We start from the raw sequence: 26,803 nt of genomic DNA on the forward strand, positions 1-26,803 counted from the left end.
TTTAATATTTTAATATTGTAAGTCATTGCTGATTAACCCTTAGAATAGAATCAGAGATTCTCTTCCATACATCCACACACATTGAAGTGATTACTGTAAATAAGAGATTTAGTAAAAATCATAACAGATTTAACAGAAAATAAAAATAAAAAAGGGAAGTCTGCAATGCCCTTACAAAGATGGAGCTGGTAGCAGAGTTTGTCTCAATTTCACTGTCTGACACAGTGCCTCTGGATCCGGCCAAATTGCCACCGTTTTCTACACTGGGACCATCACCAGCATTGCTGCTCAAGTCACTGTCTGCTCCTAATGTCTCTCCAGAACTGTTACTAACCTGTGAAGAAACATAAAGCAGTTACCTTCAATAGACAAAGACACTGCAGAGACACAAGATGTAAAATGTTTCTTCTTAAGGCACAAAATAAGCAGTACAACTGAAGGCCACGTTTTCCTTTTCTCCTTCAGTAACATCATCTTTTATCAAATCCTACTCCTCAGGAAAAGATGAGGAAAGATTCAAAAAGCCCTTTTAGGAAGGGGCTGTTTAGATTGGAAGAACTGCTTAGAACTGTTTGGACTGGAAGGGATCTGTTAAGATCACCTACAGACAAACTCCCCTGCTCAAGCAGGGCCAGCTAGAGTATGTTGCTCAGGACCATGTACAGTCAGGTTTGTAAAATCTCCACAGATGGAGAATCCACAGTATCTCTGGGCAAATTGCCACAGCATTTGACAACCCTCAAACTAAAAAGGTGTTATCTTGTGTTCAGGTGGAATTCCTTGTGCTTTAATTTTTGAGTTGGAACTTCCTGAGCTTGGAGGAGGGCATAGCTGAGTATTAACCAGCTTTTCTAGACCCCTCTTCTATCTGATGCAGTATCCAATAAAGTACAATTTCTGTGTTCATTGGAGAAAGACAATCAAAGCATTATTCTTGTTGACAGGCTGAGAAAAGATCCTGGAAAGCCAGATATTCACAGGTATGCAGCAGGTTTGAGAGGTAGAAAACAACAGCAAAAAGGAAAGTTCCTTGGGTTTTGTCCCTGGAATATGCTGTATCAGAAAACATGTGGTAGGGAGAAGGCTCATTCTCCTTTTACTGAATGCATTCCTGCTACCTTTCCCTCTAGGGTCTATACTTGATCAGAAAGCAAGCAGACATCATTTGATATGATTCAAGTACTTTAAGGTAATACATCAGAAAGTTTGTTCTTTTTTTGCTCTCAGGTTACATTTCTAAACATCATTCTTTATAGGTGGTTTATACACAACTAAGGCATATTTATAGAATTATTGCAATCCAGTAGTTCCATAAATAACACCAATATGTAGGAATATGTAACAGCAACAAGCACCAAATATGAAGGATGCAATCTGTTAACAAAGCACTATGTTCTGACACTCATGCTTGCCACGCACCCAGAGATCTGGAGAAAGAACTCACACATTATGCATATGTGACAGCATGCAGCCATACCACACAGAATGTAGGCATGAAATGTTCTCCCCCACTTTAGCAAGCAATGACTTATGATTTCACTTTGGCCACATCCTACCACTGTGCTGACTTCAGAATCCTGGCTTGTACTTCGGACCATAACTGCTGGTCCTCCGCTGGGAACAGAGTCAAAATCACTTTTCTGCAGTCAAAACATACACAGGACAGGAAGAAAAGTCACATTAGTTTTTATCGTAAGAAGGGAACATCCCATTCCTCTTGAATCATACTTACACTCCCTTGGTTTAATTAGCCAGCCAAACAGAAACTACTGCCTGCATGTCAAAAAGATCATGGGGTCACAGAATCATAGAATCAGCAAGGTTGGAAAAGACCTTTAAGATCATCAAGTCCAACTATTACCCCAGGACTGCCAAGTCCATCACTAAACCATGTCACTGAGGGCCTCATCTACACGTTTTTATGTAGCCTCATCTACATCCACAGTTTCTGTACACTTCCAGGGACGGTGACTCCACCACTGCCCTGGGCAGCCTGTTCCAATGCCTGAGCACCCTCTCTGTGAAGAAATTTTTCCTAATATCCAATCTAAACCAGGGAAGGGAGAAGAAATTTTACTCAATGAGCCTTTCAAGAATACTCAAACCTGAGAATTGAATCCTTTCTCTTACCACATAAATAAAGCAAGCATAGAAGCCACTGACCTGAGAACCTGAGGCCAAACTGAGGCCACTGTCTGCACTGATTTGGGATTTCTTCTCATCCGTTTCTCCCAAATCAAAGTGTTTCACACCTTCTGGCCCTGAACAAAGGAAAAAGTAAATCATTACTGTACCAAGAAAGAACAGTATGGCAGAAAGCAGATGACAGACTGAAAGCAGGAACAGTACCAAGAAAACCAATTTGGTTTCTCATTCCTTGGATTTAATTACTTGTTTTATTCCTTGGTACTGTGAACACAAGGCCAGCAGGACACATCTGCCATTCTTCAAAAGTTAGTTTGAATTTCAAATACTCCAAAGGCATAGTCCAGGAGTGACTATCACTAAACAGTACCTTTGTTAGTCACTCAAGAGAGAAAACAGGACACACAAAGGTCAAGTAGCTTCCAGTTACAAAAAGACATGCAGAGCAGTTGCCATTCAACTCTAGGAAGCCACTTCCTTTATTCTTGGTAAAATAAAGGATACCTAAAGTCAAAATCCTTTTTTGAACAGCTAATTTGCTCCAACTCTTAGACTGAGTTTGTAGGTTGCCTGCGACAACTATCTCCAATCAGGCAACACATGGCAACAGCTTAAGAAGTGACAATAGGTGTTACACTAGTAAGAATGTCAAGGCAGAAGCTTGGATGATGCTGTACTTCACAACATTCCCCAATTACATTAACAAATGGCTCTCCAGAGTTGACAGTCACATGGGTCAGTAGTGAGAGAGGGAACCAGCAAGCTTTAAGTCATGCATTCATTAACCCGCCGATCCGAAACAAAGAAGGAGAACAAGGACAGAGAACTTTATGTTCCATTTCCCATGCAGTTCTAGAATCACACCATCTATTGTCCTCTGATGGGATGGCAGAAGGAAGAGAGAATGATGGACAGGTAGAGCCTGAAAAGAAACTTGGATAAGCACTGAACGAGGTAAATAACGAGGCAAGGAAAGAATGTGTTATAGACTGTACACAGAATGTCACTACTCTCAGAGAGGGGAAGAGGCTGAATGCAATACTTCTGCCATATCCATATCTGCCAACTATTCAGTAACAGGAAGACATGATCAGCAGCTGCAATATTTGTATTATATACCCATGACTATATCCAGTATTTCTAAGCAAACAATACCACTGATCACAACAACCTGGAAATCATGAACATGTTTGTATTATATGTAATATTAGAGTGGGTAAGACAGCGAAAAGGAAAGAAAAAGGGAAGGGAGGAGAGAGAGAGAGAGAAGGATAATATACAAAGATTTGTGGGAGTGAGTTTGAGATGGTATGTAAACTCATGAATAGCAAAGCCATAAGCGGGCTGTGCAGACCATACCAACTTACTACTCAACCACCAATTCTCCATTTGAGGTGTTTTACAGAAAGTGTTCTTCATTTGTTATAATATCCTGCCTCTAAATCCATCTGCCTTAGTTACTGTAAATCAAATCATCAAAGATTCTAACAAAGAGAAAGTATAAACCAAATTTACAAGAAAAAAGGAAAATAACTAGAAGTATCCTTTCTAACAATTTGGAATCTAATTTTCCACTGAAATATACATTGGTCACCTCTAGAAGTCTACTTGCACTCATTCAAAAAGCCACCATTTCTAGTTCTGAATAATGATGCAGACAAAACTTTTACATCTCATTACTACAGCAAGAATACTAAAATTCAGCTGTCTGGTTTAAGCAATTTGAGAGTTCCCTGTCCCAACGCATAATTCAGATATGTTTCCAGCAATTTGACCTTTAAAGCAAGTGCAACTCACTGAAGCAGTTCAGGGATTTGACAGTGGGGCAATACTGGTAACTGAGTTCAAGGAATACAAATAACCACAATCACATTGTCGTCACTATCGATTTACAGGCAGTTACAAACCTCCCCTTCCCTTCTTTATGGAGCTGTATGTCCAATACACATAAAACACCTAAACCTCAATTTATCCCTCCCAATGTAGCTACCTACCCGAAAGGCCCAGTTTGGGAGCGTAGGTGCACGTGCTATGTGTCTTTCACATATACTCCTACCTCAGCAGAAAGCAATTCACATCTTACATGTAGTAAGCTGTACTGCAGAGCTGCCCCATTTTCCCCATTCCCTCTGAACTAACTCCAGGTGCTCATTTGTACTTAAGTATTTAACTGAGGAGCCTAAAAGGTAGCAAATCCAGGCCAAGTCAGAATATCGGGAATTCTCACCCATTCATCTTAGCTCTTAATGCTCCCGAGCCTTCAGTCTGTAAAAGGGGCATCAGCTTTGCAAAGTAGAAACTACACTTACGGTTAGGAAACACCTACCACATCATGGTTATTATAAACTAGCTACTGCCCTTCTGCCATATGCCCCTATTTACAACAGCCATAACCAAAAGAGCAAAACCTTGTATTATACCTGCAGATAATATATAGTCAATAACTTATTCAACAACATATTTCAATAGATGTCAAGATTTATGTAGATTTAGGCTATTTAGATTCTGCAAACAGCCTCAGACTACTTCACTCCTCCTTTAATATGACGTATAAAAACCAAAATCAGGTTGATTCCTTATTATGAGGCTATTATACTAAATACAATTCTTCACATACACCTTCTCTCTCCCCCTCAAAAGTATTTCTTTTTGCAGACTGACTGCGATCCTCAACTGTTCATGATTGATGCCAGGTAACAAAATTCATTATTCCATGGCTTGAAAGAACAGAGAATTCTTCATTCCAGTAACATTAAATCAATCTATTCATGTCAAAGACTTGTTAAGCAAAACTGGTCTTTAACTTTTAAGAAAGAAGATGGAGTATCTTAAAATCCTTCAGATATATCTGATATGGTGAGGATGCAGAATACCTGCTTCCCCTTCTTTGAAGAAGGCAACAATCAGGGGAGGAAAAAAAGAAAAGAAAAAGGGGAAAAAAAAGAAGGGGATACATTTGAACACAATTTCCCCAGGGCAAACAGATCGGTTTGGTCTCCTCTATAACTCAGGCTTTCTTGGTAGCCCTTTGTTGTGGTGGGTATAAAAACTGTGTGCCAGAGATGCAAGCTCACCCTGCACCTGGGGAGTTGGCAGTTATGGGGAGGCTGGAGGAGTCAGTTTCTATGGTTTTTAAATTCCTTACTCGTTTTTTCCAAAGCTTTTTGCTTTTTCACTTCCTGGTGCTTGTTCCACAATTCTACCCAAGATGCATTGAAAGCAGGAGAGAAAGAGAGAGAGTCAGCAGCTGGTCAGACAGGTGAAAATGGGGACAAAAAATGGAAACAAAAAGCCCACCCCTTCATCTCAAAGGAAAAAAAAAAGGAAATTCCCAACAACTGCTGAGTGAAGGGTTAATTAACACCATTTCATAGGAAATCAATGTTAGGAATCGAGCACTGATGGAGCATCATCTCTCGTTTACAGAATTCAAATCTGAGAGATTACTTCATATCAGCTACAGAAAACCAGCTATTATGAACACATATAATGCAATTCATCACCTTTCCTGAGAAAGGCCTTTAAGATTGTCAGTTATTCCTCCCAAATGTAGGCATCACAAAAGCTCTGATTAACAGAAACATTTTCATGTCTCATTGAAAGGAAAATGCACAAAACCAGCAGCAGTAATTCCCAGAAAATTAAAAGTGTAGCTTAACACAATATTTAACCAATATTATAGCTTAAAAACACCACAAAGTTTCCAAGCACAACAATGACCTAAGAGCAAACAAAGTAACTGCTTGGCTCTGCCTATCAACTAGTCCTACGTGGAAAAAGCTGAACTCTGCATCCACTTGTTCCTACCTGGGTATAAAGAATGGAAAATAGGGAAGAAGAAGAAAAATGAGGAAAATATCAGTCATGCTTAATGCCAAATTCCAAAATTCAAATTAGGTCACAGTACTCCAACGGAGTCAAGGAATTCCATAAGAGGATACAATGCAGAGAAAAGAGAAAAAGCCTGAAGTCTGCATGCACCCTTTTCATTTGAAGCTTAGCCCTGAGACAAATAGTGATGAGACACTTGCATTTTCCTATCATATTCCTCAACCCTCTGAACTGAAGTCATCTTTTCTGCTCAGAAACATCAGATCATTCTAGGTGCTGGCCTGTTGGCCAAAGGAAACATTTCAATCTGACATGCTGAACTGACTGAGTGCTGGGGACTGTCCTCTCTCACTAGAGTTTTTAATGCTGGAAATGCTACAGAGGAAAATACTCTTAGAAAAGTGGCAAAGGGAAGGAAAAGGAAGTATAATGTTCTTCTACTGCTCTGCAAGGAAGCTTGCTGAGCAAATAAAAAGTCACTTGAACTGTGTCAGAAACCTATCCCACCCTGCAAGTGGCAGAAACGATGGCAAGACAGGCTCTAAAAGAGTTCTATTTAGCAAAATGTCTACTGGAGAAATAAATACATAAAAGGATAGTGTTACAACTGTGGAGGAAAGCTCCAAAGTATTACAATTAGATGCATCAGGAGCAAGGCAAAGGTAAGCAAGGGAGATAAAGCTAGACAGACAGCTGCTAGCCAACTGATTTCTGTATCTGCTTCATGATTGATGGATGTTCCTTCAACTTTCATAAAGTACACAGATGGATAGGATAAAATTGCTTATGGATCCAAACAGCATCCTATAGGCTTATCCAGCTGAGCACACACTGCCACAGATAGCAAACTCTTTAAGATGTACTGAATTTGGTTTTTAAAGGACTTCGGAAACACCTGGCCTTTGAAGTGCTCAGTCTATCAGGCTTTACTCTAAAAAGCCACAATATCTGCCATTCAATTACTTTTAGCTGACTTGCTTGTTAATTCAGGATAGAGTATATGTCCTGGCACATTAAAAACAGTCTACATGGTCAAATAAGAGAAGGAAAACCTCAAATAAACTCAAGGGGCATAAAACACTGTGCCTGACTTTGTTACATGAGCCTGAACTAAACAGGACAGCAGGTCCAGAATGGATCTGATGAAAAGTAGGTAGCACGGTCTTTTCTGCTTCAAAAAAACTGTCAAAATGAAGTGATCTGCCAGCATCAAACAATTATTTAAAAGGTAGTAATGGAGACTTCATGAAGTACTGACTTTTTCTGCAAGTAAAATAAACCGAACTAATCACTAATGTGACAGGGAAGACTATTAACGGTCAACTTTAAAGCCACTAGTGTCCTAACAAAAAAGCCAACGCTACAGGTGATAACCATGAACCCTGGAAGACAAGAACTCCAGAAGTAAGCAAAAAAGTGGTGATCTTTCAGGAAACAAAGTATTGAAAGCATCATCTTCACAATGAACTTCCCAGCTAAGCAACTAGGTATTAAAGCATCCTCAACTGATACAAATCCATCACTCTTCACCTCAGAATACCAACAGCCTTCGCTGTTAGAAAGGAGCATCCTACATACTTCAGAGGTACAGAAGAAACCATAAACCTTCTGAGAAGTGGAAAAGAAAAGGGAACAAGCAGGAACATACCCAGCCTGAACTTTGGAAGACTGCAATCCTCCTGGCCGTTGTTCCTGTAGTACAAGAAAACTGCACACGTTCAGCTACCATTCTCTGGATCTGAGAGATGCAGACACACTAACATACACTTTATGTATGACTATTGCAAACAGTGCTGTACATGATCTTACTCCACATGCTCATGACTTACTTTTCATTCTAGTATTTCCTCTTGTAACTAGGTCAAAAGGTTAGCAGCTCAATTTTTACTTTGTCCATAGATACCGACAGAGTCATTGAGAGTTTTATTCACAAATCTGCAACCTGAGGCTGTCAGCACCTTCCAAACTTCATAGAATCAAGGAACTGCTAAGGTTCAAAAGGGTCTCTGAAGATTATCTAGTCAAACCTCCCTGCTCAACACAGGGACAACTAGAGCAGCCTGCCACAGGACCACATCCACTCAGGTGTCCACTATCTCCGCAAATGGAGAATCCAAAACCTTTCCAGGCAACCTGTTCCAGTGTTGCATCATCTTCAGTAAAAACATTTTGTCTCATGTTTAAATGGAATTACTTACAAATATTTCATTTCAGCAACGTGTAAATGTTTACCAAATGCTTCTTCCCTAAAGAAGTTAGTCTGCATTTCCCTACAGGAGGAATTTCAACCTACTCATGACTAACTCTGGCCCTGTATATCCAAAGTATTGTCTTATACCAAAGCTTCCACAACAGAACATAAAGGAAGTATAACAGCCAAGCAGCTTTAAATTCTCTTCCTGCAATATGAGAGAAATTCCCTTTACTTCTCAATCTCAAGGGTCAGATGAACATGGACACTACATGTTTTTTACAGCAATTTCTTAAAGACAGACTTACACACTAGTTTATGGTTCTTGGTGACAGACAAAACCAGTTAGGAATAAAAGCTTCGGAAAAAAAAAACCACTGAAGCCTTTCAAACTTTGAGCAGTTTTGGTGAAACCATGCCCTTTTTGTAACTTAATTCTACAGAAGTCAAGTGGAAATCATTAGAGCATCAGAACCATCAATAAGAATTTGAAGACAATTTGCTTGAAGACAGCAAATTGTTTAAGGCTAATATTCTGGCAACAGCAGTTAACATGTTGCCATGTTACTAAGAAATTTTGAAAAGCACTCCTTATGATGCTTCACAACATGGACTGCCTGATCTCTGCGTTTTCCATTTCTATGAGGCTTTAATTTTATCTGAGGGAAAGAAGCAGTCTCGGCAATCCAATCAAAAGACCTCCCTTCATTCTTTAACAGAACTCGGGCAGAGCGTCTGTTCTATTCTCAGCCGTGTCAGAAGCGTACTTTCCTTTTTCCCCTTTTCTACAGAAAAGAAATAAAGTACCCAGAGCAAACAAAACCACTAAACTGAAGTGCTGGAAATGTGAACCTCTTTTAGCTCCCTGATTGATTTTCAAATAGAGTGCAAGACTGGCTTCTGAGCAACTGCCTCCATAGATTACCTCTTGAAACAAGAAAGCAAACCAAGTCAGAGGGGTTCAGTATCAGTTCAGAAGGACTCAGCACCACTCAGCCTGAAGCTATTATGTGGGTATAAGGATGAATGTCTGCATTCCTGCCATGTATTCCCTTGTCTTATGCCATACTACAAGTACAGCCTGACAGCAGCACACTGCTTTTAGAAGATTAATCCTTCATACAATGATTCCATTAAAAAGTTACATTGAACAGGCTATAAGAAGCAATGGCTAAAATTCAACATGGCATATTTTTGGAGTTGAGAAAGAATTTACCTCATAAAACCTACCTCTAACTTTTTCCCAGACATAATGAAAAGCTATGCCAGCTAAGAAATCAGGCTCGGAAAACTTCCAGTGACCAGCCTAGCAGATGCTGTTTAGAAGGACACGCGTTCTATTTGCTATTGCATAGAAGGAAGATCCATCAGTCCTGCTCGCTGAAACTGTAACACTCCAACTAAAATCTTTTTGGCAGTTTTTAAGATTACTAATCAGCAGATCCTGGCTCCCACTCCTATCAGGATGCAATCTAGATAATCCACATGTAGTCAGCAATTAGAGAACTTTTGTTTCATGTAGTCCTTCCCACAGTTGCCGTTTCCAAAGACCTGCTGTTCCCATTTCCCTCTTGCCACTTCCTGTTGCTTGAAAACATCAATCACAGAGCAAAATATAAAGTTATCTATAGTGTAATGAAATTCAGAGACAATTAAGATTAGAAAGCTTCTGAGAGAAAACTGCCCTGGATAGTTTATCCAAGAGTAGAGTGAAAACACATGATTGGTCCTTGTGATCCAAGGTGTAAATGAAGCATGTTACAGCAGCAATGTAGTGTGTTAAAATGGAGAGAATGCAAATAGAACCTAATGCCAAAAGAGAAGTCCCTCCTGTACTTCACATGCACCACAATACACACCAATGGAAGCAATAAAATTCTCTTCCTTTAGACTCCTTGTGTCAAACTCCCTTGGCCCTTTGCCTGGAGGGCTCAGTGCCTTTGGCATCAGCTGAGGTACCGGCAGCTGCATCACAGGTTTTGGCTCTGCTCTCGGGGATGATGCAGGATCCTTGCCAACTGGAGTGACAGATCCATCCGTTGGGCTTCGTTTCCTCTTTTCTGGTTCTTGAAAGAAAAAAAAACCCCGAAGTGTTGGGGGGAAAAAAAAAAGAAAAAAAACCTACATCAGAAAAAGGAAATGAGAGCAGGAAAAGGAAGATGAGACAGATGGTCTCACCTACATCACTCAGCCTGGCACTGAAACAGCTCAGTCCCACATTTGTTCCCATAGGTCACCATGGCTTGCAGATAGTCTGACACGCTGGTGGAAACAGCAGAGGAGAAAGCCAGAGTGCTGGTTTGGGGATACTGAATTTATCTCCTTCCTGTGTATTTGAAACCTAGGAATCTTCTTTGACACAGTAACTGTATTATCTCCTCTGCTGCAAAACTAAACAACCCTGCCTAAATCAGCAAGCATCTCACTTTTGGAATATAAACAAGTTCCTCTCACAGTGCAAAGATGACAAACACAATCATCTTTGATGGGTAACACTAAATGAAACTTCAGTCAGGAAAAAGACTAAAACACTATCAACTAGAGCTCCCCCATCATTCTCCAAGACTTCCCTGATGCAAGCCACCCAAAACACCAAATTTAAAGTATTTAACAGATGTTACTCCTCTGCTACAATGACATAAACAGTTTTCATCATTTAAGATTACAGCTGAGTCAGATGTTAAGGAGAGAGGCATCTTTTTGTCATCTTTTTCTCTGTTTCCTTATGCATGCATTTTCTTATTTTGCATTAAGAATCAGATTTTAAGAAAAAGCTGAAAAATAAAGAGGTATTTTCAGACTCCTCTCCAAAGGTACTTTGATGATGTGAGAATTCTTATTTAGTGCAAGGTGGTTTGTGAGATACAAGTCTCATATGGTTTTACATTAGAAATATCCCCCTCCCTATTCAGGTTGCCTGCAATAACTTTCCAAGACTGTGGCTGGGACAGTGTTAGCTGAAGGTCCCCACTCTCAGAATTTCCATCTGTAAAAGTCCCAGGTTTTGTATCTTGCTGCACAACTTCCATTTTCAATCAAATATCAGTATAGCCATTATTTTGTTTTGGTCTGGTTACATGTGTGCAAGAAAATGCTTTCAAGCTTTGTAAGGTTTCAGTTACAGTTCTCACCTATTCTAAAAGTGTTGTAAACCCTTTGAAATGTCAGAAGCCACAAAACAGCTTCCTTCACAATAAGGATCTTGTTTGGTTCATAAACACTGTAATTACCTTTCTTACCTTTGTTGTAATAGTGAGTATGTGCTATCTCTAGCAGGCCAAACACGCTGGCCATGCCTCCCAGGCCAGCATTTGCATACGACTGCTCCAGGCTCAGCACGGTGCACTTGAGCAAGTCCAGCATGCCCTTGTAAACCTTGCGGCTGATCTCCTGCAATGAAAACCCATTTGTGTCACTACTTCAGAAGTGAGGAAGTAATTCAAGAACATAAATCCCAAAACTGCTGTAACATCAGCTTTTAGGAAGCGGTTTAACAAAGACTTTCTACAAACTGAGCCTCAGCAGGCACTAGGTATGAGGACCCTGCCGAGTTCACCACTGACCACATCCTGTATGACATCCTGTCGAGCGTCTTCTTCTGACTGGATCGTGCGATTCAGCTTGCTCAGTACAAAGACACGGAGCTGCTCACTCTCCAGCAGACGGCGGACTCTCTTCATGTTCAGCCAGCCAACACCTTGCCCATCGAGAACATTGTGTACCACCTCCTTCAGGAACTGCTGGTTCTCACTGGTGGATTTAAGAGGAAGCAGGCAAAAGTTAGCCCTCTGCTTACCTTGGCTTGCATGGGAAGAGAGACGTGGCCAGGACACACACAGAAATGCACTTCCTATCAAAGCTAAGTTTACAAGAACAGAAGCTCAAATCTAGCTATGCCTGTTGCTAACATACCTGCACACAGACCAAGCTCTCCTCCAAGGGAGGAGAAGCACAGGCACAGGGGAGGTAATGTTTACTTGCACCATTCTGAGTCCCTTCCCAAGGCTGAGAAAAGCATTTCATATTAATTCATTGAATCAAACTGCTTCATCTGACTCAGCTGATCCCCTGCATGGTGCATGGAAAACTCCATTGGATAGACTTGTTCAGAATAGACTCAATTATAAAGAATAAATACTGAGTTAAAATAGGGAATTTTTTGGATCTCAGACAGCAATGGGATCCATTTCAGAGCACAGAAAATTACGTTTGTGTACTATTAACTGTAAGACCACCCATACTAAATCTTCTTGGACCATAACACATGCAAGCTTAGGGCCACAGAAAAGTACTACCTAGTTTTCAAAAGCTAGACTGCTGAGGAAACATTGGCCAAGTATGACATGACTCTTAACAATTTTTATACTCAAAAAGCAATGAAAAGTCTTACCTGGAATTACTAGTTCGTCCCTGAGGTGATGGAGATTCTCTCTTCACTGTTGGACTGTGCTTAATGACTGAAGACTTCTGATCCACAAGGGCTCGTCTGTTTCCTAAACGGGAGAGGAAACAGGATGAGAGGAAGGGGTAGGAGGAAAACAATCTGATCCCAGGACAGTAACAAGCAACGCTAATGTTGGCTAACACACCTATTTGGATTACAGGTAACAGACTTCAAACAAAATGGAAACTCCAAAAAAGCAGCAGCGTAGATCATATTCTAGCATCACACATCGGCAGAAAACAGTAATGGGAGTAATGCAGAGAGAAAAAGAGAAGATGATAATGGGAGCAGGAGGTGAAAGGCAGGAAAGGTTTGGCTGCTCTGCATGCAGTTCCACAACAAGAACCATCTTCAAATTAGTCACTATATGTAAAAGCGTAATGCATTGGGGGTGACTAGTATAGATCATGTGGTACTGGTTACCCAGTGAGAAAGGTAGCCCAAAGTCAGGCATAGGGAATGCTGGAAATCGTTATATCATGCACAGCTCATGCTGTAGGGAACCCACCTTCATTGCTTACTGGGCCAGCTTCAGTAATAATCTCCATTATAGTATTTAACCCAAATACTGGGACACAAAATATACAATTAGTAGTGCACTACAATATCTACACTCCCCACCATCAGCATCAAAAGAATCCAACTACCAGCTTCTTCCCAGCCCTCCCTCAAAACAAAACCCAAATGATGTCAGAGCAGGAAGGATGCTTGAAAGCCCAAGACAACAAGGGCCAGCCTAATTAATGTTAGAGATAGAGCTTGACTTGAAATTTGGCATCGCAGAACCAATGTACTGCATCTTCAAGGACATTATGGCACATATTGTATTTCAAGGGCACTATCAAAAACATCTGCATCACTGAGGAAAAATTATCAATGGAGGTGCATGAAATCAAAATTAAAAAGGAAGATGGAAAGTGGTCAAACAGCAGCAATGAGATGGAGTCCCAGCATCATTTCCCATTACGGTTAGAGACACAAGGTACCACACACATTTGGTAAGAACAAGTTAATGCAGCAGTTTTATACCTGTACAACAGAGACAAAAACATTTAAAAACCAGTGAAATGCCCAGTGGGAGTCCCAGTGAGCCAGCATGCACACGTCAATGAACACAAACACACACACAAACACACACACTGGCACATGCATAAAACAGACTGAGCTACTCTACAGAAATCCCATCCTCGTATCTGCACAGTAACAATAAAGGCCCTGCAGGGTTACAACAGTCAGGAAAAGAACACAAAAGTGCACAAGACGAGGCACAAAGCATGAACGTGGAATGGCAAACCCCATCACTGTTTTCTTCCAATGCATGGAATCAGTCATTAAGTTTACCCATGGAAATAACCCTGATATGAGGTATGTTTCTTATCCAGTACAACTGGACATGAAAACATAACCAACAACTGGTAAAAGGTTGTGCAAAACAGCTGTGCAGAGGCTCTGCGAGTGTTTTCACCCTACCAGTCCTGCTACTCCTCATTTTACACACAGGGAATGGTTACTTGTCTCAAAAACAAAGTCCAAAGCAGAAACACAAACCCCAGCTTTGGGCCTTTGTTTCTACAAGGTCAAAGGTCAGCAAAACATCATACCAACCTTCATTCACATCCCTTCCCACTTCCAGATTAAAGTAATCTTTACCGATTAAAATGATGAGGAGGAAAAAAATAAATGAAAAATAAAATCAACATATTAAAAGAAAAGCAGTTAAGTTCTAATCAGATAGAATAACTCAAAAGGTAAAATAAAACCACTCCCCAGTTTAGCAACTGAGAAGGTCTCAACACTAATATAGCAGCATGTGTTCAGTCACCCTTCTGTTATCACATCTGGTACAAGGATGACCAGGCTGTCCTACTCCCCATGGTAAGAGGGTGCTTTCTCTAGTGCCCATTCAGGTGTGTTATCTAATGATACGGCAGACAAACAGGAGATGTTCCAATGAAAAGACTGTGCACGTAAGTTAGGAATTGATCTTCCCTCTGAAGCTGAAGTATGGTTATAATCTGATTTTCTGCTTAGTGAACTGAAAAGGCTATAAACACTTTTGAAACCCACATAAACTGCAGACTTCATGGAAGCTTGGCACTATCCCTGCTTACAAACGCAGCATCTAACAAGTTATCTAAGACTAATCATGAAGAGAGTGGCAGTGCAAAAGTAGCATCTACCTCTTGGTTCCTATTTCTTACACTGAGCACTTAAACCAAATCGAAACATAAACCAATATTCACAGTGCATCTGTTAATACAGGCTAGACCTGTGCCAGCCAGTCTCCCATCCCAACACAGGCCAATTGTTGGGAAGAAGTCCGAATGAGAACTGTCAAGACAATTTACTGTCTTGATACTTAAGACAGGAACTACCTAAACTATCAAAATGTGTCACCCCCAGGATTCCTGTTAGGGGTAAGAGCTCAGACTGCCAAGTCACAAGAACTGTAAAAGCTGTAGAAGACAAAGAGAAAAAAGGTTACCTTTCAGGCTGGGAAAGGGAGTATTCTTGTCTCTCCCGACTTTGGTTGGTAGGGCTAAGTTGGACAAACTGAAACTTGTGCTGTGGTTTCTGTACAGGCTGCCTATGACAAAAGAAGAAAACAGTTAAATGCCTAATGCTCACTGCACACTCCCAAGCTTCCTGCAATTCACCTTCTTATTCCAAATCCTTAAAGATTAAGTTCTTTATTACCCCAGAGTCTCACAAGCTTAACAACATCACATTTACATCACCACCACATCTGTAATTAGGTAATTCTAAATTCTTAGCTTTCATGTTACAATCACTGCTGGTTTATCTTTTGAGTCTTAAATGTAACAGCAACATCCACTTGTCTTCCTGCACTTAAACAGGTAACCTCATGTCACCTGTGTCTTCTAGTTTGACCTTCCTTTTTGGAGCAAATGGATTGCAGGGGCCACATGAGAAAAGAGGATGATGGAAGATACCCAAAACATGCAATCCTGAAGTGAGAATTGTGCACTGTGCCTTATGAAACACTGTAAATCTGCCACAGAAGGGTGCTTTAAAATAGCAGCTTTCCATTTATTAGGAGGAAACAAAAGTTCTTCCTAGTACAGACAAATCTTAAGAATACAACAATGCATCATCATCTGGTTGTAGACAGCCTGAAAGCATCTCATGCAGATCAATGAGCTGAATAACACTTCAAGATGTTCATTTAACATGTCAGCATACCATTTAAATTTGCTTTAGTTCTTTTTTCGCAGCATTATTTTAATAACAATCATTCTACAAGAAACATCCAATATATTATCCCCGCTGCTGCAAACTTCTTGCACTGCTCCCCACTATACTGCAAGACGCAACTGGCCAGTAGAAAGTAGATGAGCACAGTCAAGAAACTGAATTTAGCACCTACACACACACCATGGTAGCATGGAAAGCATGCTATTTTTGTACCAGCTTCATGAAATTGCACAATTATTTGTCTAAATTAAACTGAAAGAATTTCTGATCTGTGCCCTGAAGTGCCATATAACAGAAGGGCCACATAACCAAAGTCCTTCTTACTGAAAAATACATAAAACAGTAGTTGTCAGCAGTGTAAGTTAAGTAAGTCCTGCGGCTCCCCCCATGAGAGACCTGGTACCAGTCTGACAACCAAGTCATTCTTTGGAGGAGCCCTCCCTCTATCCCATCTCTCTGTAAACTCTAATATAATAAATAAAACCAGCTTAATGAATGCATGAGTACATACTTGCAAAAGACATGATGCCCCCAAAACCTTCACTGCTGTTGTTGGAGACAGTCGAGTTTGGGGAGCTGGCCCTGGAATCTGAATCTGCATCAGAATCATTGGCCAGTTTTAAACTGTTTGGGCGGAGTAACTTTTGAGACCTGTAAAGAAAGTACAACTGTTATCAGCTTTCTCCCTTCCCACCCCAAATCAACACGTTGTATGATTGTGAGAGATCGATGCTGGTCTCATTCCACATCAGTTTTCAGCATTCTGTTAGCTCCTACTGCTTACATAAAAGCAAGGAACTGAGGGAACTGAGCAAGTGCCTTTACTCAAGCCAGAAGGGGTGAGAGAATCATAGAATGGTTTGGGTTGGAAAGGACCTTAAGATTGTCTAGTTCCAACTCCCACCATGGGTAGGGATGCCTCATACTAGACCATGTCACCCAAGGCTCTGTGCAACCTGGCCTTGAACACTGCCAGGGATGAAGCATTTACCACTTCTTTGAGGTTGCGGTTTCAGTATTAAATGGAAGTGACCAACACCACATTTCAGATGCAAAAGGTATTTGAACGAATTAACATTAAACAGCATGAAGTAGATCGAAACCCCAAAAGTGCTCTACAGAAGGGCAGAAGAGTAGGAGGACTCACCTGCTTCCATTGAGATTCTGGTTAAACCTTGGGGTGTAGCTCTCTTCCTGCTCATCATCTTCATCCTCTGTAGGAAAACCATACTGTGGTTCAAAGTATGGATTGTCATACTCCCGCCTCCTCACCACCCCTTCTGAGGAGCTCATGCTGCCAGCGGCACTGTCGCTCTCCCGCCGATCCAAGCTTATCTTGGGAAAGCTTGGTTGCAGTGACAAGGAAGGGAGATGGTTTGAAAATCCAGCAACCAACTTCTCTTCCATTTCTGCTGCATCTGCTGACTCCTGTGGGCCAGTCAAATCATTGATCTGCTCGCCCACTTGCGCTGCATACAACTGAAGGGCAGGACAAGAACAATTATTTCAACCTGGGAAGTCTGTAGGATCTCTACTGTTTGTTACTGGGCCTCTACCCCATCCCCACTCTTTGTAGCTTTAATCTAGGACTTCACATACACTGCATTATTTGTGCATTATTTATTCTATGGGCTTACTCCCCTGTAAAACAGATCTTACTGCTAAGTGTTAGCTCAGGATAACAGCACTCCATTACCCTGCTTCCTGGTTATGCAAACAACTCCCATTCTTCCTAAATGACCACAGATTCATGAGTTTCCCCACCCCGCTCCCTGTTTCTCTAACACATCAGGTCTTTCCAGACTACACAAGCAATTCTTGCAGTCACAACCTGGACCACTGGTCTTTCTTAATGCTGCGCTTTCCAATGCATGGGAACTTTTATGTACAGGAATGCTCTATCTCAGCATTAAGACGGTACCAGTAAACTCCACCTTGCTCAGAAAGTCCAGAAAGAGCATGTAATTTAATGGTTTCACAGTCCTACTAGGTTTTGCCCTGCTCAGAAAGAACCATGTGCATCCTCCCATTCTTTATATCCTAATACACTGATCTTGGGGCTGAACTCATCTCAGTACACACATGATTCACTCCATGGATGACAGTGCTGGGGCTGCTACTGGCTGTAGTACTGGAACTTGAACGAGGCTGGTTGTTCTCTTGGGAGTTTTCACTGTCCATGGCCTGTTCATCCAGATCTCCCGAATATTCTTGGAAATCATCAAATTCCACTTCACTGGCATCACCAAGGGCTGCGTGGGTCAGGGGGTCAACATCTGCAAACAGAGTATTTTGCATTAAAGAACATTGCCTTTCTCAGCCTTTTGACCATCTGACTAAAGTTCCCCAGCAGATGACAACTGCTCAGTAGAATAAACTTGCATAAAATCTTAGGTTGTACAGGGTTTTTGGAAGTCATCTGTTCCATCTCTGCTCAAAGCAGGGGTAACTTCGAAGTTAAAGTGGGTTACTCAGGGCCTTATCCCACTGAGTTTTGAAAGTCTCCAAGGCTTGACATTCTACTGTGATCCTGAGAACCTGTTTAACTACACTAACCACAAAGATCTTGTCCTTATGTCCATGCAGAGTTTCTTCTGTTGCAAATTATAGCTATTAGCTCTTGTCCTTGGGACATAGGAAATGCATTGGCACTCCTAAATTTCGTTTACTTAAGTGAGAGTTTCCCACTCTCACAAGAGAAACTACTGCTGCAGTCTCCATATAAGCCACAGAGAATGCATTTTCCTGTCCCCACTAGGACACAGTGACTCACTAAAGCCAGCACGAAGAACCAGTATGTGGGGGCAGAAGAAAGCTCGTACTCTGCTACCCATATTCCACATTATTTACTGGTGGCAGCAGGTTATTTCCAGATCTAGTGAGCCAGTTTTGTTCAGCAGCAGCTATTTCTGTCCTTCCTCCTCCCACTGTCCTTTGGAGGAGGACATTTCTCCTGTTCATGAACAGGATAAATGTCTTTTTTCAGCCTACCCCTGGATATTGAAGGAGTATAGAAGACACTTTCACCTCAGAGCAAGACTACAATGGAACAATACTTTACTCTGACTCAGGGACTTAGGGGAGGTATTTTTTCCACAGTGAAGATAAATGGGGACAAGGAGACTTACGTGGACCTTGTGAAAGTGAAGTTCAAAGTTACTCACTTGGGGTATCACCATTAATGTCACATTTCATCATCTCACTGACAAAGTCACCAAGGGAGGAGTAGGAGGAACTTGAGTCGTCATAGTCGACACTGTCACTGCCACTGCCACAACAGGTAAGAGAGAGAGATGAGTGGCAGCATAACAGCAATAGCCAGGCCTGATGTTTCAAAGGTGTGAATCAGCACTGTTTGCATGGGCCTCTGAAAAATCTCATGGTATTACAGTCTCCACAAACAAATCTCTTGCCAGACTCAGAAGCCAGCTTCATAAAAGGTCAGAGCAAATGAAGTAGCTTTGAGGTACATGAAGAGACATTATGGGAAGACATTTAAAGGCTCTCAGCAAAGTTAATGAGGTCAAGCATAAGTGAGCAGGGAGTAGTGTATTAATTCTTTGTGTGTGTGTCAACTTCAAGGGAAGTGGAAATGACAAATTAAAGCATTCCCTTTTTATACTAATGAAAAATCTCACTCTGTCAGAACCACTGGTGCTGTGTAGAATGTAAAAGATGTGCAAGTCCAAGCCTGAAAGATCTCACAGGCTAGCAGAGAATTAAGAATAATAAAACTAGATGCAAAACTCTGGGAAATATGGCCAAAACTACTATAACAAAAAAGCTTACTCCTACTTTACTGAGCAAATGAGGAGGCCTCAGGCAGTGGGTAGTACTAACAAGCTTTACATAACTATGTGCACTGAGTAGAGACTTCAAAGAGTGCTAGGATGGGTGGGAGTACTTGTACTACTGCCGTAGAAATAACCAGAGAAAGAACAGCATGGAATTAAAAAGCATTAGGGTGGGAGGAAATACCAAATGTCAAGAGGCATATAGATAGCAAAAGAAAAGAGGAAAATACAAATGGAGTATCACATGATATGAAGGCTTGAGAAGACTCTAACAAAGGGTTAAGAGGTTGCTGTGATAACAGAGCAGTGAGACAGTTTACTTCAGCGTCAGTATTCTGCCCAGACAGAAGAAATAAAAGAGCAACCTGGCAGGCTATAGGAAAAGGCTGCAATTGAGAAGTAGGAGGAGAGACCCAGCAATATGAAGTAACTACCACATGACTTGTGTCATGTTCCTCACTAACCTGTCATCAGTGGGATCCGAATCTGTTTCTTTCTCTGCTGGGACATTCAGTGCTTCAGCCAGCTGTGAATTACTGTCATAGACACGATAGTGGATGGGCTGCAGCTGGTGAGCATACCACTTTGGTTTGTCACCGATCAGTGCTGGGTCAAACATGTCTGCACAAGTAACAAGGAGAGAGTTAATTGAACTCATTTATTGGTGTCGAAGGCTTCATTCACAGAGGCTAGCCCCTACTAAGTCTTGCACAAAGGAAGGGACAGTTTCTACTCTAAGAAGCCTACCAGACTGTACGGTTCAAACAGGACAAGAGGTAAAATTAATGGGATGAGTGAGTGGCTAACAATAGGGCTAACTTGGTAGAAACACATGAGGAAATACATAAAAATGCTCCTTGAACTGGATTTCCCAACACAGCAGGAATAACATAGTGTAAAACTAAGTCCTTCCCCAGAATCAATCTGCTTTTTAAGCTCCTGAATTACATACAAGTGCAGGAAAGGCAAGACCAAAACTTACTGTTATGAATTCTCTGGAAAGCATAGTTCGTAGGGTTGAGTGACCATTCTCCAAAGTATTCTACTGCCTGTGTCCTGGAAAGCTTATCTGCAAAAGGTGTTTGCTTTGGCCTAGAAGCAAGGAAAGAATTTGCTTGGAAGGCCACCACTGGTCGTGGGAAGAGCCGAAGAGTGCGTGTATGCATCTGGAAACCTTGCAAAACATTTGGTGAGTTGAAGAATCTCACCATGGCAACCCTAAAAAGAAACAGAGAACAGTATATCAGATAAAAAACACAGAACACAACAGGAAAGAAGACAGTCTTCTTAGAAAAGCATCTTAAAAAAAGGAAGAAAGGAAATTAATGCCACTGAGAAATCACTTTGTTTTAATTCACCACCTCAGCAATAAGACCTAATATCCCAATGAGGGATATTCATTCTCCTACCCACTAGTTGAGGTGACAACTAAGTCTTAAGCATTTTTTGTAGTTCAAGGCTTGTGATTTAAGCTGAGGATTGAATTTCAGACTGACAAGTGCATGCAGAGTGGATGATCTACAGAAACATGCAAGAAACAAAACACCTGCTCAAGACACAGTTATGTTCATGCAGTTAACAGATCCGAGATAAACAGTGTAATCTCTGCTCTTTTTTGCCCATGATGTGAAGTAGAACCTGGAAGATGCTGCTTCCACCACAGCACCCACAGAAATGTCTGCGCTGCCTTCAAGTGCAAACTTTATGAACACTCAACACTACCCTTCTGTTCAGGCTCACCTGGTAGCCACATCCACAGAGTCCACATCATTTCCATAGATCAGAGGATTGAATTCTGTGGAAGGAGTAGACTGCAAATCATTCTGTGGTCTTCCCAGCAGCAATGGCACCTCCTGTCCCTCTTGGAACTTCTCTAGATTAAGAATGGGCTGAGTATTCAGACTCATGCTGGCCAGTGCCTAACAAAGGATAACATTACGCACATATTCAACAAGAAAATTATTCAAGGAACAAGAGAGAGAGATCAGAGGTACCCTACCCTATAGGCAACTACAACAACTGTGCATGCTCCATTAGCTTTTCTTAAACCATCTCCTATGCTGAGTCAACAAAGATCTCCAGGCCCTCCTTTATGTGGATTGTCAAAACAATCTCCTCAATGCTGAAACAGTCCTGGAGCCAGCCAAGGGGTAGCACACAAATCCACTTTGCTAGGTCATTCATGATATGGAAACAGATAGTTCAAATTAGACTACCAGTAGTATAGCACTGTGTACAACATTGCAGAGTTATTCCCATGTTTAATTTGAATACACCTTGGGACTCAGAGGCCTTGAAACTTGCTTTGTAACTTGACCATTCAAGCAGTAAGTTTGATATCCCAGGACAATGCGGAGACACCTTTACACAGGCATCCACCTGTATCCCTGTAAACCTCCACTTCCCACCTGAATGAGGTCTTCATCTCTCCATAAAGCTACCATCGTCTTCAACCCTCATAACAACTTTAAGGATGTGCACCGGAGCAGCACAAGTGGTAAATCAGTCCTGGACACCCAGACCTATCCTAAATCTTCCTCATTTCTCCCATTTGCCCACTGAGTCTTCACCTTTTTTATTTCAAAAATAAAGAAACAAAACAAAACCAAAAATTCCAAAGGAAAAGGGTAAAATGGAAAATTGAGGGAAAAAGAATAAAATAAAGAACCTTGTTGTCAGAAGTGAGCAGCTGTTTCTGCGTGATTGCAGTCATGCTAACCAGACACTGCAGGCAAGATGGAAGATCATATGATAACAGCAGCAGCCCATCAGAGCCAAGACGAACACATGACCACAGAGAAACAGATGGGAGGGAAAAAAAAAACCTCTATTACTACCAAATATCACAAATGAGAGGAAATAAAAGGGACCACAAAATAGGTACACCTGGGGAGAAAGGTCTAACTGCCCCACCCCCAAACATTCACATCTGGCCACTTGGCTGCTGTCCTTACTGATGCAGCTTAGAACTTTCTACTGCAGTTTAAAAGCAGATATCCTGAATTTTATTCATTGACATTAAGAGCCAAAGGCACACCAAAGTGTTAACCTTAGTGATGTGAGTCACAGTTTAGTCTTCTTTACTTTGTACAGCAACCAGTAGCACTCCTTCTTTTCCAGTGATCAATACTTAATGATAATCTCTATAGGAATACATAGACATGTAACCTGAATTTGGGTAAGCACTAAGAATTTTAAATGTCTTCAATGAATTTGCAATTTGTTCTGATATCCAGCACTGCCCTAGTGAGAGAGTTTTGCTGAACAGTGCCTGAAATTGCAAGGGGGTGAGGCAGAAGTCATGGGAAGGCGGATCTAACAAACTCCAAGCAACACATGGCTTCCATCTGTGCTGACAGCAGGTACTGGGGTATCACAGAGGATGTACACTTTGCTCTCCTGGTCTACAAGGAGAGAGAAAGAGCAGACGTCATCACACTAGTAACACACTTTACCTTTAGATACTGCATGCAGCGTGCATAAGGAGAACAGAAATAAAGAGATAAAACCTGCTTGACACGATCAGCCAGGATGACCCAAGCTGATTAATGGCTTAGCAGGACCTGAGAGGAGAGACTGAGACCTCACACACAGATCTGTGAATGGAGGGGAAACAAAGATGATCATAGCTTGATGGATCAAGCCAGACTTTAAAGCCCACATGGCAAATGTAAAGGAGGAATCTGGAACTTTCTGCACCAACTGGAAACAAGTTAGCCCCAAATAACAGTAAAAAACAGAAGATATCTGTTGTGTCCAGGAGAATTTAAACTTATTCCTCACCTGGCTAAGAAATTAACTGCAGTTATAAGCCTCAGTGACCACTCACTCTTCCAAATTAACTCACTCTTCCAAATTAACACAGAAAAGCAGCAACTGGATACCTACCACAACATCTGTATCAATAGATACTGCTTCTCAAGTTCAAAATGCTGTTGTATGCTAACACGGGGATGTTCTAACTGGCAGCTATACTAAAGAGGCATTTTAAACAGGTTGACAGAAAATTCCTTGTCCAGTATAGCTGCAGAGCTGTGCAAGACTACATCAGCTACGTTCTACTGAATCTGAGCCCTCTCCCCAAGGTGTTTATTACCTGTTTCAGGTGCTTTTTCAGCTCGGAAGCTTCTGGTTCTGGCAGTGCTGGCAAAGATTCTGCATTTGTGGGAACGATCACCTGGAATTAAGCACAGCAACAGATTCAAAATTCCCCAGCTGTAGTCACTTCATTTCCAAACCAGAATCTCCCAAATCTCCACCACTCCTGAGACTGAGGAATGAAAGCCATAAAGTAAAATAATTAATAACAATAAAAGAAGCCACACAACACACAGGCACCTGCATCAATACTTTGATTTTCACTGCTTTATGGTTGTTATTGTTTAAAACATGACAAACAATGGAGGAATTACTTTGTCATTTACCACAAAATAGAGAAGTTTGAATAAATCCACACTCATCCTTTGGGATTTCCATCAAGTAGAAGATGTTATACACATTTCCCTTGAACGTGGGCCTTGCTTGTGCCCCCGTAGAAAGCAGGATACATAGTTCTATTTGAATCATGATAACCAGTGCTGCTGGAAGGCTCTTACCAGATTGGGTTTCTTAGGTAGGGCTATAAAAGACAGGGTTACAATTACTCATGACAACAGCTTTCTAATTTGTTTGAGGATTTATCTTCTAGTGATATAGCCAGATGGATTAACTAAGAAAGAATGCCTTAGAAGCAGAAGAAATGGGGACCTTGAGACACAGCATGGAACATAATTCTCAGGGTTAAGACGGGAATGGCACAGGCAGGCTGAGGCCAGGCATTCTTAAATTCTCAGTAGGTACATTGATGAAAGCACACAGTTCCTTGGAAGCAAAGCCACAAATCTTTATGGGCACCACTTACCCTGTTGGTATCCAGGTCAATAAGCCAGACATCATCAGGCATTTTAAAATCCAGTTTGTAAAGGAAGAAACTTGCTGGAACGCCAATGATATAAGGTGTAGGGGCTAGAAGCAACTGAGAGAGAGACTTTATTAAGGACAAGGTCTGCATATGATAACAGAGAGAAGCAGCAAGTCGCAGATGAGTACATCCTCAGCTCAGAGTGAGTCTGTGCCATTGTAAATAGGCACTGATCATATGCAAAGGCTCTACCCTTACAGTTACAATGGTAATTTGGTTTCAAACCAATAACATCTCTAGGAAGCAGAAGAAACAGACACACTTTTTCCAAGTGGACATGGAAAACCTAAGGGGAAATTCAGGCTGTTCCTGACACGGTAATCAGCAGAGGGAAAAGGTTTCAATCAATAAGGCATGTAGCACCTTGAGACCAGTGGCTTGGGAGGCTAATTTATTCTTTAAATCTAGAACACTTGGTCACCCCCAAGGGATGATACAAGAACAAACCTGCACCATTAGTTGCACAATAGCAAGCACTGCAGTAGTAAGATGGCCTGAATTCTATCTTTCCAAGCAAAATAATGAGCTCCTACAGAGAGCTGACTACTGGCAAAACACAGCTCCCAGTGTAAGTAACTCAACACTTCATATTTCTGAGGAGAATAAACTGCAGGCAATAGTTTCTAAGCTCAGAATCCAGAGTTCTCAAGTGTCCTTAAATATCACTCTGGACCCTCCCCAACAAACCTTAATACTCTGTTGGGAGGAGGTGGGTGGGGGATTGTGGATCTATGGCCTTTCAGTCCATTGCTTGTGAACTACTGCTTTGAATCATACAATTTACTAAGCATGCTTTGAAGATATCCTGAATAAGTGGTGTTACCTATGATTTCAATAGTGATGCTCCTAGAGCATTCTTCACAGGGCAGACTTTGCTACAACCCAGGACAAAACAGTGGGGAAGGAAACAAGGACTACTCCTACGTAAGTTTCAGATATCACAGAAACATCCTTTGCAAAAGACCAGTAAAGGAAAACTATGTACCTGTTCTGCAGAGGCCATGCAGGTGGGAAGCAGAGGGATCACTGGGAACATGTACTCTAATGGGTAGATCATAGCCACAAAGGCCATCACAGACATTGAGAGCGCATTATAATCTCTGGACTGCAGTACAACCTGGAACCAAAGAAACTCACATCAGCACTGCAGCAACCATTCACTTCTAGTACTCCCCATCAGGGGTATGCAAAGATCACAGCCTGCAGGCATCTGGTTTGAGGGCTGTGAACTGGATGACCCTCCACTCATCTGTCTGAAAACAAGTTTCAGATGCTTTTTCGAGTGAGAGCAATACTTTTCAGAACAGGAACCTGAGAAGAAGCTATTCCTTCCCCTCCAGACAAACTGATTCCAGGAGACACCTCTTCTAATACATCCAACCTACCCTGGTTTTGAAGAGGACAGAGCACCCTACATACCTACCAAATATCACCTTTTACTTTCTTACCTTGTGCTCCAGAAGGATGCAGGTCAGCACCTGCAGGCAGGCATCCACTCCCAACAACTCCAAAGGCAGATGTAATGGAAAATCCACCAAGGTGAAGCGGGATGGATCAGGAAGAGCAAAGGTCAAAGCTGGCTGCAACTCATGTGGCAAGACTTCCACATCCACCCGCTTCTGACCAGCGACAGGCATCGGTGAGCGGAGCAGCCGGTATATCCAGGCCTCGATCTCCCGCAAGTCGTGGAGCAATGCACTGGACTTCTCTTCCACCAGGAGAGAGCCTGTGAAAATCCTCCACATTGTGTCCCTGTACAGGGAGAACAACAGGTTAGTACTCCAGGAGCTTCACTTGACAGCCATTCTGCAAGCCTCCTCCAGGGAAAGGGCATATCCACTGAGAATTAAAAGATGCAGCCAACAAACACTTGGTCACAGAGGAGGTAGGGATTTAAGCTTACTGAAGTAAGCATGTGGGGAAGTATAAATATTTCTATGGCAGGAATCAACACAAGTATGTCACTTCCACCTGAGAGTTCACTCATTCATTTAAAGGGTTCAGTTAGGTCCAGATCTCTGAAGATCTCTCATCACCCTGGTGCCTGAAATTCAGCATGCACATAGAATGCCTTCCTGTATCTGAAGGGGGCCTACAAGGATGCCAGAGAGGGACTCTTCATCAGGGACTGTAGTGATAGGACATGCGGAAATGGCTTCAAACTTAAACACGGGAGATTTAGGTTAGATACAAGGAAGAATTTCTTCCCTGTGAGGGTGGTG

At 41.6% G+C, this 26,803-nt stretch overlaps 1 protein-coding gene across 27 annotated transcripts in view; it reads right to left on the minus strand.

Moving 5' to 3' along the window:
• MADD (MAP kinase activating death domain) overlaps positions 1–26,803 on the minus strand; it is a 67,851-nt gene that overhangs the window by 20,721 nt on the left and 20,327 nt on the right. For 6 of the 27 annotated variants that reach the window (XM_030481904.1, XM_030481903.1, XM_030481909.1 and 3 more), the window contains exons 4-25: positions 26,030–26,333; positions 25,567–25,698; positions 24,522–24,635; positions 23,718–23,798; positions 22,290–22,346; positions 21,362–21,540; positions 20,604–20,839; positions 20,086–20,242; positions 18,992–19,098; positions 17,910–18,103; positions 16,975–17,306; positions 16,339–16,478; positions 15,097–15,198; positions 13,120–13,179; positions 12,558–12,660; positions 11,731–11,917; positions 11,407–11,557; positions 10,027–10,233; positions 5,291–5,344; positions 2,164–2,261; positions 1,557–1,640; positions 176–334 (exon numbers count right to left, since the gene is read on the minus strand). In XM_030481904.1, the coding sequence (XP_030337764.1) occupies positions 176–334; positions 1,557–1,640; positions 2,164–2,261; positions 5,291–5,344; positions 10,027–10,233; positions 11,407–11,557; positions 11,731–11,917; positions 12,558–12,660; positions 13,120–13,179; positions 15,097–15,198; positions 16,339–16,478; positions 16,975–17,306; positions 17,910–18,103; positions 18,992–19,098; positions 20,086–20,242; positions 20,604–20,839; positions 21,362–21,540; positions 22,290–22,346; positions 23,718–23,798; positions 24,522–24,635; positions 25,567–25,698; positions 26,030–26,333 (3,238 nt within the window). The remainder of the gene's footprint in view (positions 1–175; positions 335–1,556; positions 1,641–2,163; positions 2,262–5,290; positions 5,345–10,026; positions 10,234–11,406; positions 11,558–11,730; positions 11,918–12,557; positions 12,661–13,119; positions 13,180–15,096; positions 15,199–16,338; positions 16,479–16,974; positions 17,307–17,909; positions 18,104–18,991; positions 19,099–20,085; positions 20,243–20,603; positions 20,840–21,361; positions 21,541–22,289; positions 22,347–23,717; positions 23,799–24,521; positions 24,636–25,566; positions 25,699–26,029; positions 26,334–26,803) is intronic. The other 21 variants (XM_030481908.1, XM_030481907.1, XM_032919858.1 and 18 more) reach the window with 10 other exon arrangements.

The sequence above is a fragment of the Strigops habroptila genome, chromosome 4 (assembly GCF_004027225.2).
Source record: "Strigops habroptila isolate Jane chromosome 4, bStrHab1.2.pri, whole genome shotgun sequence".
In the NCBI taxonomy this organism is placed as follows: Eukaryota; Metazoa; Chordata; class Aves; order Psittaciformes; family Psittacidae; genus Strigops; species Strigops habroptila.